The sequence below is a fragment of the Gymnodraco acuticeps genome, unplaced genomic scaffold, assembly GCF_902827175.1.
Source record: "Gymnodraco acuticeps unplaced genomic scaffold, fGymAcu1.1, whole genome shotgun sequence".
In the NCBI taxonomy this organism is placed as follows: Eukaryota; Metazoa; Chordata; class Actinopteri; order Perciformes; family Bathydraconidae; genus Gymnodraco; species Gymnodraco acuticeps.
Window position 1 is genome coordinate 4,069,164 of NW_022990583.1, and position 12,827 is coordinate 4,081,990.

The 12,827-nt window shown below is 38.0% G+C and overlaps 2 protein-coding genes across 2 annotated transcripts; both read right to left on the reverse strand.

Moving 5' to 3' along the window:
• Positions 1-541: 541 nt before the first annotated feature.
• On the reverse strand, positions 542-2,135 carry si:ch1073-70f20.1 (prostate-associated microseminoprotein). The gene is made up of 4 exons (XM_034228004.1): positions 1,942-2,135; positions 1,747-1,863; positions 1,084-1,192; positions 542-988 (listed from the first exon to the last, which is right to left on the reverse strand). Exons 2-4 carry the CDS (start codon positions 1,859-1,861, stop codon positions 814-816), a joined length of 399 nt encoding a protein of 132 aa, XP_034083895.1. The 5' UTR covers positions 1,862-1,863; positions 1,942-2,135; the 3' UTR covers positions 542-813.
• A 7,188-nt stretch (positions 2,136-9,323) lies between these two features.
• Positions 9,324-12,285, reverse strand: zgc:174935 (uncharacterized protein LOC796019 homolog). The gene is made up of 4 exons (XM_034228001.1): positions 11,803-12,285; positions 11,078-11,132; positions 10,737-10,851; positions 9,324-10,617 (listed from the first exon to the last, which is right to left on the reverse strand). The coding sequence occupies exons 1-4, from the start codon at positions 12,094-12,096 to the stop codon at positions 10,272-10,274; spliced, it is 810 nt and encodes a 269-aa protein (XP_034083892.1). The 5' UTR covers positions 12,097-12,285; the 3' UTR covers positions 9,324-10,271.
• Between the last annotated feature and the right edge of the window lie 542 nt (positions 12,286-12,827).

Consider the following 12,827-nt stretch of genomic DNA (forward strand, 5'->3'; position numbering starts at 1 on the left):
TACAATTCAGGGGCAAATCTCGTATATTTTACTTAATATTCAAGGGATAACTGTGATGATTAGATAGATACACACTCCTACCACAAGGTGTCGCTACAGAGTTGTGATCTATGGTTAAATCCAGATATAAAGTAAAATACCTGAACAAAGATTATTATTAATAAAGATGGCTGAGAGTTTGGCACGGAGTACGAGTCAGTTCATTATTAGACCAACAAACAAAACAATAACATTACTTTCAGTTTTGCTATCTAGATATGAATATTGATGCGTTCTGGATACAAACCATGACCTGTGAAAAATGGGTCATCTTCTGAAAATAAGACATAAGTACATTCAAAAACTGTTAATGCAACTTCGATAAATCCATAACCCTGCAGATTCACTGTCATGTCTTTGTACATTTGTTTTCAGGATTTTTTTTAACTGTGTTTGAAACAGCACAAAATACTGTATATGTTCTGCCAAGCAAGCAAAAACACAATTAAATGTGTGAACCAGATTATAAAATAAAAAATAACCCATTTGACAATCCCAGAAATACATGGACATACATTTTAATTTCATTTTAAAATATGAACCAAAAATAATCAAGACATTCAGACAGTCAACAACAAGATACATCGACAACACAAGTCTAAAGTGTGTAATTATGCAGAGTTAACAGATAATCCGTGGGAGTTATTTGCAGATTTGGTTATACCATTCAGTACAGTTTAGTCCCTCACAAACTTTTTGATAATGTAAAAATCTGAAATACACTTCCCACATTGCTAAATCCTTATTTTTTAAATTTAATTTAATTGCTTAAACTCAAAATAAAGGATCATTGTCAGAATTCCACGGTTTGCGTGCATCTGGCCTGAGACGTCCTCTTCCCCAGAGGCAGGGTAGTTTGTGATTGACTCTCATCACGGCAACACTCATACATGAGTCAGGTTTACGGATGACCTCACACCAGTCTGGATAGTCCACAGGTTGAGGTCCGCTGTAGGGTAAGATCACAGTAACAGTAGATTTATTCTACATCCAATTAAGTTAAATACTTCTTGGGGAGGATTGTGAATTTAGAAAGAAACTCACTGGTCACAGCATCCTACTCCAAAAGGCTCCATGCAGACACACTGGTAACAGTCACTGGTTATCCAGCTCTCTCCTATCCCGTACATCTGTCCCATGTGTTCACAGCTCCCTAATAATATAAAAAGAAGAAGAACAAATCAGTGTTCATTTCAAACCTTTATTTATCCAGGTGAATCCCTTGAGATCGATTGATCTCTTTTTCAAGGGAGACCTGCTGTTGATTACATATAAAGAATAAATACTTTGTGAAATGTACTCTAATGTAAAAATCCTGCATTCAAATGTTTTTAAGTACATGTAAATACAGAGGAGTGGTCATTATGCATAATCCTCGCTTTTATCTAATTATATAATATTATACTTTTATCATTCGTGATGCATTACCCAGCATTTCATTTCATGGTTGCAGCAGGTGTATACGTTTTATATTCGGATGATATGGTTTGAAAAATTCAAAATGTTTAGCATTTACAAATTATAACCAAAATGTTTAGCAGGGTGTAAAGTACACAAATCTAAATATATTGAACAGTTATAAAATAGCATAAATGTAGTGCAAGTAACGCATATACATAATTGAATTACTTTGTAGCACTGGTCAAGTAGAAATATGACACTGTTGGAAACAATATGTCCGGACACATTTACGTGAACATCCTGCACCTTTGGTATTGAAGAAGCACTCTCCACTGTTATACACAGAGGAACATGGCACACCGGCACTCAGGAACAACAGTAAAGCCAAAAACACTCCTCCTCCTGCTGCTGCGAGGGCCATTTCTGAAAAGAAGCAGCGCACATAGAGAAACAGCAGAACATACTCAGCACATGAAAGAATGTCCAGATGTTTTGCCTTACCTCTTGCAAAGTGTGCTCTTTTACTATAAAAACCTGGATTTTCCTCTTGCTGTCATTCACTCTCTTGTTATGTTATGTCTGTCTCGTCTGCGTCTCCTCCTCAGTGCCAGTGAACTGATGCTCTCGTGGCCCACGGGCTCAGATATTTATACTGAGCCAGCTCATCTTTATCTCTAGTTTATTCTCTGCTATTAGTCCCCCCTTTCCCGCTCATTAATTACCTTCTATATCTGCACATACAGTATGCAGACCCACACAAACAAACGCAAACAAGCTTTATTATTACAATGTTCGTCATTCCCTCTTGTGATGCTGCACAGAAATGGCTCTAAAGTATACAGTGTGCTCGCTTTCAGATAACATTTGCCTCAGGTTTGCCCTTTGACCCCATCAGTAGATCTCAGTGGGACTCTATCCCCCGGACAACCAGCCGGTGGCCTTTTGTCCTCCACACACTGTGTGACCCCTGACCCCTGCTCAACGTCCAGGTGCATCTCAACGTATATTATTGTGACTTCAAATACAAATAATACTTCAGATGCTTTCTTTTGAAAAATGCAATGTTAATGGTCTTATTATTATCTTTCTTTTGATTTAATTGATTTTAACAGTTTTTTCACTATTTTTATCTTTCTTATTTTTCTAGTTTAATATTTGTTTATCTACTACTATCACTATTTATCAATATAAGCATAATTTGTCGCATAACGTGTTCCTATTTTACATTTACTTGTAGAAAATATAAAGTATATAACTTACAAAGCTTATAATTGCATTTGTTCCTAATTATCTTTCTTCTAATGTGTGTTATGTGTTATTTATTATTTCTACAGCCTTTTCAAAGGAAAGTTGCTTTTTCATTTATTTATCGTTTTTTCTTGCACTTTAAAAACTCTGCTATGATGTGCTGATTTTCTCATTTCCAGCGTTGTACTATCATGATGTGTCTTTTGAGATACTTCAATCATTGTACATTCATTACCCATTGTTATGTTGTGTATAGAAAATTAATAGTTAAAACTAGAAATAAAAAAGGTAAATGTAGGTTTTATCACGAGCAGGAGAGCTGGCAAGAGGAAGGGCTTCAGTATCTTTGTGCTGTAGGTTGTTTGAATAAACCACCCTGAGTCCTTTGATAACATGCGCTTATGTAGACCTACCATTGCACACACACACACGCGCACACACACACACACACACACACACACACACACACACACACACACACACACACACACACACACACACACACACACACACACAAAGTTTGTTTGCGTATGTACCAAATGAAAGTTTCCGTCAGAGGACAATTGAAGTGAACAAACTGCTGACGAGTTGATTTCGGCAGAGAATGAAGAGTTGAGATAAGCAATCTATAACCCCCCCACACACACACACGCGCACACACACACACACACACACACACACACACACACACTTTACTCTAATCTTAGTGAATCGGTTCTAAAAACAAACCCTACATTTTCCCTTAAATGTGACAACGGATCAGATGAGACATACTGTGTAGACGCACACAAATGGCCTCTATGACATCTAGTGTCGTCAGGTGACTTCAATGAACGCCGACCGGCCCATCCAGTTTACTATTGTTTTAAAAATATTCTTAGACTGTCCCAAGCCAATCCTTCCTACACTACGTAGCTCTGTGAATGGCATGTTGTGATGTTGGTAACTATTGGTAACTGCATTTTCATAACATGTACTGTTAAACAATTACTCGTTTGATTGTTATTTCTCACATGAGTGGAATTTCCAGCCAGTGCTCACACTGCCCTTTATTACGCTTCTTGCACTATAAAATAGTAAAATGCCCTTTGAAGATTTCATTGACTCAGAGAGCGGTCATATCATTAGGACAAAGTCCAAAAGCATTTTCCATGTCGATAAATCAGTTAATTAAAGTATAAAAATAGTATTTGAAGCATACTGCTTCCCATTTTTGTATGCAATTGGAGGTGAATCAGAGATGTGGAGAGAGTAATGAATCACTGCAGACAATGTTAACATGCCATCAAGCTTTATTTATATCCTGCATGGAGAAAATCACAGATGATGACAAAAAATATGCTTATTTGTACATTCTTCCTCAAGTGCAGTTAAAGAATACAAATAGTACAGTTAGGGTTACTAACCCTAACCCTTCTCTGCTGAGACAAAGGCTGTTCTCAGGTTTGGCATTTTTACGTCACAAACCTGTTTATAGTGCCGGTTTTAACACCTGTTTGCTCAAGGAACAGGATGTACTTGCATACTTAGATCCCATTGGTAAAACAAAAGCTATGTTGTCTCAGCTGTCAATCCTGTAAAAAATATTATTGTCTCACTATATGGGTGTGGGTGTCTTTAAGAGAGAGAGAGAGAGAGAGTCAAAGACCATTTCTATAGTGACATTTGATACTTAATGACATTATTGTTTACTTTTTAATTTACTACGTAAGGATAATGTTAATAATTATCACACCTTCATGATAAAGGTGCTGCTTCAGAGTTAAATACTGAATGTCCCTATGAATAATATGGCATTCAGTCTTTGAGTTTACGAACGATAAGATACTACAATAAAACTGCAAATGAACACAACAATGACATTTCATGATATTTAGCAGTAGATAACAATCCTCTGATTGCAAAAGTTACCATACCCAAACATCTGACTTCAGGGGTCTTTTATAAGAGGTACGAGGATCAGAAGTTTTTGCCAGACTCTGTAGGAATATGTCTGATATTTAGTTGACACGATGAAGCACAAGAACAACCGAATATCAAACATATCACACAGCTTCTAGCCAGTTGGAGCCTCGGCAGACTGTAAAAACCTGTCGACAAGAGAGACAATTCAGTGGGTGTAAATAAGGGAAGGACAGATACAGAGTTAAATAAACATTGTCCGTGAGCTCGTTTCAGATCAGAATCTAAGCCACAGACAATAATAGGAGAGAATTACATATGTGTAATTTAACACAATGAACAAAAAACTGAAAAAGCTGGGATTTGATGGCCTTGAGAGGGAGTCACTCACACAGGGAGTCAGATATCCTGTTAACATCTAGTCTCACCTATCAGTGGATATATTGGCTTCAGGAAAGACGGGTTAAAGGGAAACCGTGTACATAGCAAAGGCATAAAAGAGGGAAACACGAGCCAACACAAATATGAGGATACTTACCAATTCCTTGTATCCCTTCTCAGCGTCCCTGTGTCCTGCCAGTGAAAATGTTAGTAAAACACTAAGCAATCAAAAAAGTGATTCCCAACTAACTGTTAAATGTGTGTGTGATCTGTGTGTATGAGCTATTCCTCAGTGGGACAGCATTTATATACACAACCCTGTGAGTGTGGGGGGGAACATACACACAGTCAGTGCCCCATGTAATTAGAGGTATATTGATCAGCTGCTGTGGCCTGAAGCCTTTCCTCCCCACATTAGCCTGATCAATAGATGTGATGTTCATCCTACTGTGAGCCCCCTCACACACGACCGCAGATGCAAAGTCAAATAACTCTCAGTTATCGCCTGTAGGTAGGACATGGCGGTCACTTCACCGTCCCTGTTTGTTTCCTGTTACTCATACGATATCATACGACTTGTATTTTAAAAAAAACTACCATCACATAGGGATGCACGCATGCAATAAACATAGTAACACTATATTCATTTTTATAATAGCGCTTTAAAATAATGTTTAATTAAATGTATATGTAGAGAAAAGGAAAATAAATGTATATACAAACTGAGATAATATGATTACTTCCCTAAATCTTATTTTCCTTCGCTATATCTCTCTACTTCACCAAAAGCAATTAGTAAAGGGAGTTGTAAAACTGCGTTATTCATAGGTTTTGATATTTTCACACAGTGCAGCAAGTTTTGCATCTGGATGATAACCCCAACATTAGCTCTACACAGGAAACATATATTCTTTGAATAGAAAGACAGTTGAGGCAAGTGGAAGACCGTCAGGAGATGGTAGGGACTTTGGTCATTTATGGTGGAAAGTAACTAAGTACATTTTCTCAAGAACATTTATTCATTATTGAGGTACTTGAACATTTCCCTTTTTATGCTATACTTTACAATTCCCAACCTCCATATTAAAGGTGTTTTTGTTTTACTATACCATATGTATTTGGCAGCTATAATTATTAATCAATTTAAAAGCCATAGTTTTTGATAAAACTATGCAGAAGAACCTACAGTAGTCTTTCAAAGTCATGACACTAATACCAATCATAACTAATAATGATGTTATTCATCAGTAGTAATGTAATGTATTGTTAATAAGTCGTTACGTTTGTCCCTTAAAGAACATGCATGGTGCTATATTACGTATGTAAGCATATTCTACTCTCAATACTTCTTCCACCAGTAGTTGTTGGTATGTGTGTCAGTACCTGTCATATCGTTTATTTCTTTGTTTTGTATGTGTTATGTTGGTTAACATGTGTATGTGTCTGTAAAAAGTATCTCCAACTAGATGAAGAAAATTACAAAATTGAGAAACTCCATTAAAAGTGTAGGGAAATTATACATGTTAACATCAGGGCACTGCTGCCAAGGTGACCTCTGGCTGGTGAGGCTATTATCACTCTGTGTGTTAAGGCCCCCCCCTTAACACACAGAGTGGTCGTAACACGTGTTGACTTCACATCAACTGTCACATATGGTGGATTACAAAGATTAAAAACACTTTCACCTGGTGTTTGAGGCCATATTTTTTCTTTTTAAATCAGCAAGTGTAGCTGATAGTGAGAATTTCAATCCAGAATACATCTTATTATTCCTAGGAACATTCAGTATTAGACTGTTATATATATAATATCAAAGTAATGTCCTTATTTTATCCACAAACATCAAACGTCATCAGTGACAGACAGCAGACTATTTAAAAAAAATGGAACATAAATGCTATGTTTTATGATTAGACAGTAACTTTAATGAACAGCAGCCCTCGCTTGTGACATCAGTGGGACTGAGTGTCCCCCCGTCTCTCTACCCTCGCCGGTACGAGGCTGACCTTGTGAGCCTATTGGGGCGGAATGATAGCCCTCTGATTGCCTAATTGCGAGCCTGGAGGGAGTATTTTAATCTCCAACAGATGGAGGGCAAGTGTGAGGCAAAGTGAAAGATAATGATATAGAGCAGAATGATTCAAAAATAAACTAAATGTGGATTAAAAAAGGAATCCACTATATTCAGACTAATTCAAGTCATTTTAAGTCCAAGATATAAAATACTCAGAGCAAATATTACCTCTGATTAAAGCCAAAGTTATTCTGCTTTTAAAGGTTCAAATATTACCCATGCAGATTTTAGTCTATATTCTACTGATAGCTTCAGTTCAACTGATGTATTTAAAATAAATGCTTGTAAGGATACAGCACAAAAAAATCGAATTCAATCAAAGTATGAAAGTATAGCCAGGATTATTCCTTTTTGCGTTCTTCTGCCTAATCTGGGATAAAATAAGGTGCTGTTTAAGGTGTAAAAAAGAAATTTCAGAAAATAAAATGTTCAAATCCACATTTTAACATTCAAATATGGGAAATGACTTGTGAACAACAGCTTGTTCGCACCAGGGGATTCGATCTTTACTCTATTGCATCACATAACAAAATAACTACAAACAGAATAATATGAACATATTGAAAATAAAGATAAATTGATCTATGCAGCCCCGTCTAACTATCATGACCAATAAGTATAAACACATTGAATGTAAATTTACAGTTTTTCTCGATTGCTAACACACTAAAATTCTACATAAAGCACAATTATTTTTAACTGACTAACTCAAAGAGCAAAACATCGGCTCAAATCTCCAAAACTCTAAACACGTTTTCAGCTTTTCACACAATTTGCAAATCAACAAAGCACTTTTTGCAAACCACTGCACACGTTTCTCCACGTAAGACACAGGAATCTGACATAAAGTCACGTGTGAGCAGGTTTAAAACACTGATATTCAAAAGACCTCACACATGGACCAATGATCAAGAAACACATTCCACCTGACCAAACACCTGGTAGCATAATTGTTGGCTCATCAATCAGGATGGTAGCACTATAAAAAGACCACAGGTGAGTACTTTCTTACAGCAACAATGGAAGTCAACATGGAAGCAAGAGGAAGAGCAAGAGGAAGAGGAAGAGGTGGGTGAGAGTGAGAGGAGGAAGAATGAGAGGTAGAGGTGGAGGGAGAGGACGTGGACAAAGAAGAGTACTCTCTAATGAAATGAAATGTTATCAACCATGGTTTGACGATGAGAGAGGCTGGACGGAGGGTTCAGCCTAATCTAAGCCGATTTACTGTTGCCTCTGTAATCCGGACACTTAGACTTGAAAACAGGTTAGTTACCAGTTTGTAGCTCTGCATAATTCATGATATCTCAGTGCTTATATCTGTTGTGTGAAAGGTATTTACTTCATTACTCTAATTGAATTGTTGGCACGTTGCATACTATAACTGTACAACAATCCTGCACAATGTACTGTGGTAAACTAACTGTTATGCAACACAGACACTGACCGACCACTTTGTCTTTGTTGTTTATCTGAAGGACTGAGAAACAAAGAGGTGGAAAGCCAAGGATGTTCAATGAGGCACAGGAAGCAGCAGTTACAAACTGGGTTTTGGCAAACAATGCCATCACACTTAGAGAGATCTGAAGCATAGTAACTATGTGCTGAGATGCATGTTGCACAATGTTATATTTTAATAAAATGTGATTTATTTCAACAACTCATTTGTATTTCTTCATTTACTATATTTCTGTAAACTCAAGCAATCTTTCTCTGCAGAAACCTCTATGTACAGAGCATAGCCCATAACAGATGGAAGTGCTTTAGATTACGCTCAGCAGTGTGTAGTTGGGTGGTCAAACGATCTAGTGTTATGAATGAAGTGTGTTATATTTGGTGCTAAAGTTTGCATTTGGTAAGTGTGTATGTAGTTTTGAGTGCAGTTCTTCATTTAGCAGGAGAAATTAGGTGTTTTGCACTTTGGGTGTGTGGTTTTGTGAATTGTGTTTAGTGTTCTGAGAAACTGAGCAATTAAAAAAAAAAACGTGTGTTAGCAATCGAGAAAAACTGTAATCTGAGACCATCAAGCAGGAAAAAACACCTTCTCCTCCTAAATACAAAACCTTCATCCTGCAATATAAACTAAGAGGAATTTATTAACCCTATAGTTACTTTTTGTTCAAATGTTCCAGAATAATGAAAATATGCTCAAATATCCACCGGGAACTTTTTACAAAGCTGATTTCTGTTAGTACAATATGAATCCAAAAAGCACAAATAAACAACATATTAAAATAACGTCTTAAAGTACTTTTCCTCTTATCAAGATTATTCTGTAAAGAACAGTTTAGGCAGAACATTTTATTAAAATCTCTAACAGAAATACATGATGAAGCTTGAAGCGAGACCACAGAGTGCACATCCAGAGCCTCATCAGGCTAACAGAGTGAAGCTTATAGAGAGAGAAGGACCGAGGCTGTGTGTTCTCCGATTGGTCGGTGCTTTGGTCTCGCCCTCTGTCACACACACACACACACACACCCCTGAGGCAGGGTCACTCAAAAGACAGAGAGGCAGACAAGGTTGACAACGATTATTCAATACCTATTTCTGTGTTTTCAACATTGTACATGGAGGAGTTATCTAACAGAGGGGGAAAAAACTTAAGGACAGAAATAATAATCATTTACAGAAGCAAAAGAAACGTAACAAGGTACAGTGTTGAAACAGTGCAAATAAAAACAGACCTTTTTCCTGGTTCATTTGCATTTCCCATCAACCCCTATTTACATGCAGTCCAATCGCATATATAAATATAGATGTATAATTACATATTGTTTTAAACGCATATAAATATATATTAAAAAAAATCAATTGGGTTTTGAAAAGCAGGAATGGCTGCTTTGTGGCTGATAATTAAGTAAACCTGCATGTTTTCAATAAAAAAAGGACACTTGGCCGCACCATGGGATGTGATCAACTTATTATTTCTACTTACTGTGTCTCGTATGTCTCAGCCACACAGTTTGCCAACATTAAACATTAAACCTGTGCAACCAGGATACAGTTTAGTGAAGCATTACCCACACCCTGACTGTTGTGTGTTTGTGTAGTGTTAATAAATATCCTGAAACACAAGGGCTGAAATATGCACAGTGGTGATGTGTTCATAATAAAACCATGAGTTCACCGTTCTGTGCTGGAATCTCGTTGACACGTATCAAGAACAGATTTGGTTTTCTTATAGAGATAATGTGTTCTGAGTGAGTGGAAAAACAGGTTTAGCCTCTTATTGTTTAGGGGCCACCGCCTTTGGTTCCTCTGGTTTAGGGGCCTCTGCTTTTGGTTCCTCTGGTTTAGGGGCCTCTGCTTTTGGTTCCTCTGGTTTAGGGGCCTCTGCTTTTGGTTCCTCTGGTTTAGGGGCCTCTGCTTTTGGTTCTTCTGGTTTAGGGGCCTCTGCTTTTGGTTCCTCTGGTTTAGGGGCCTCTGCTTTTGGTTCTTCTGGTTTAGGGGCCTCTGCTTTTGGTTCCTCTGGTTTAGGGGCCTCTGCTTTTGGTTCTTCTGGTTTAGGGGCCTCTGCTTTTGGTCCCTCTGGTTTAGGGACCTCTGCCTTTGGTTCCTCGCCACACAGTTTACTTCAAGATAAAATGCAGTATATAAATACAGTAGCTATCACCATTAATGTTCCAGTGCAGAAAATGGTATGTGTTATTTTTACCAATATACTTTATCATATGGTAAGTAGTAACTCTACCTTGCATCTGCTGATCCTGCTTTCAAAAAGTCACACACTGCGCTCCTCGCTGCCAATTGCTGTTTGAGTGTTTCCACCTCGGCTGTCCATCCGGTCTGCATCGTATTGAGCTCAGCTGTAGGTATGATATGACATGAGGAATTTGTTGTGGTTCATAAATACAGCCAGGGTCATGACCATTACTTGAAGATCCATTTTTACTATAAAGATAAATGCATGTAATAGCAATCTGAACACAATATTCTGTATAGATAAAGCAACATTCTCTTTTGCAGACCATGTGTTCTGATATTTTATACATTTATACTTTTCAGCATTTAGTCCAATACATTGGCACATACCTTGGAGATTTTGTAATAGCGTCTCGACTGACACCAGCTGATCTGCCACCATTTTCTAAAGTGGAAAAGCAAATGTCCATGACACAAAACAAGTGAGTTTTTTGTGTGGATAAATCTTCTCCACACAGACTGCAACTTGTACACAATTAGGCCTAACTTTAATGCAGCTACTTTTTTCTGACATCCACATTACATTTCTGAGAACTCCTGTCATAAAAGTAACTGGATCTGCACAAAGCAGTTTGAGTGTTTATTTTTATGTGATACACATTTTCATGCATGCCTACGAAAGCAAACAATAAATGGGTATCACTAATGTATGAAAAAGTAAACCATTGCAGGAGTGTACTCTTGTCTCTAGGCCGATTACCAGCAAGCTCTGAAAGAACAAGGCAAGTGTGATTTTCCTTTAAGCAGGTCCAACAGGTTGTGTGTTTTTTGCCCTGTAGGTATTTGTCTTGATACGAATCAAATCAGAAAAAAGATTAGAGTTACATTACAAAGTCTATTCAAATGGCCATAAGGAGCCAGGTGTTGAATTGTATACAGCTTGTAAAGAAATGCTAGCATTTTGTTTTGTATAGTTAACCCCTGAAGTTTAACTTCCTCTTTCAACAGTTAAACATGTCATTCCCTTTTAGTATGACACAATATTCTGTACACTAAATCCAATATAACTTGGTATGCTTTCCTCTCTGTGCTTGCAACTTTCAGTTTCTCCCCACCTTTTCTCCATTGCAGATGTCCGCTTCATTCTTCGCCTTATCTGCGTTGGACTGGAGCGTTTCAATTTCTTCCGTGAGCGCCTTCAGGTCAGCTGTGGTCGTCTCCATGTGGTCTTTCGCCTCGGTCACTTCTCTCTGATACTCTTGCAGCATTTCGTTGGTCAGCCTCAGCTTGACATCCCGAAACCTGCTCTGTTTTTCCTCTCTGTCGCGGTACTTTTTCCGTATTTTCGTGAAGCCTAACAAGGCGACAGACAAGGCTATTGTCACAGGTATCAGGATTATCACCCTCATGTTTCACGGCAGCTGAGAGACTTCTTGGAGAGAGCTGTTTGTCGGTGGGGATGGGTGTCTGCTGTCCGTGTCGCCCAGGTGATAGCTCTCTTTGTGGGCAGAATTACAGTCAGTGAGTGGAGGAGGCTGACTCACCTGCACTCTTTGATTGGACATAAACGTGTGCTGTGTGAGAGCTCCGCTGAATCCCAGCTGTCACTAGAAAACACGCCTTCTTCCTGGATCTGAGAGGAGACAGGTGTCACCGGTCCTGTCCTGCGCACCATATCCTGCAATATTCCCCTTGCAACAAAAACAAAATGCAAATAGATGGACATATACCCTGTTTTTACTATCACTGTGTCTCTGTTGGCAGAGAGGGCAAAGTGGAGCTCACAGGACTAATTATTTGCATAGTGTTATTATCTCGTTGAATACAACAACGTACTTTGTCTCACGAGAGAATTGCCTATCTTTTTCAATATAAAGCCTGATTCTAATGCTACATTATATCTAGAGACAGTGATGAATAGACTGATATTTACACATCTTCTTTACCCTTAACCCACATATAACCTGGGCTATAGGCCTGTATGGGCTACCAAGGCACCCCTAGAATAAATGATTACAGCAAAATGTTATTTCTTAAACCATTGTAGGGGAACATGTATTTTTACCACCATTTTAAGAAAGTAACACTAGGCTAATTGTTGTGTTTAACAAAAAAATAGACACAGCTATTTGAAAATATG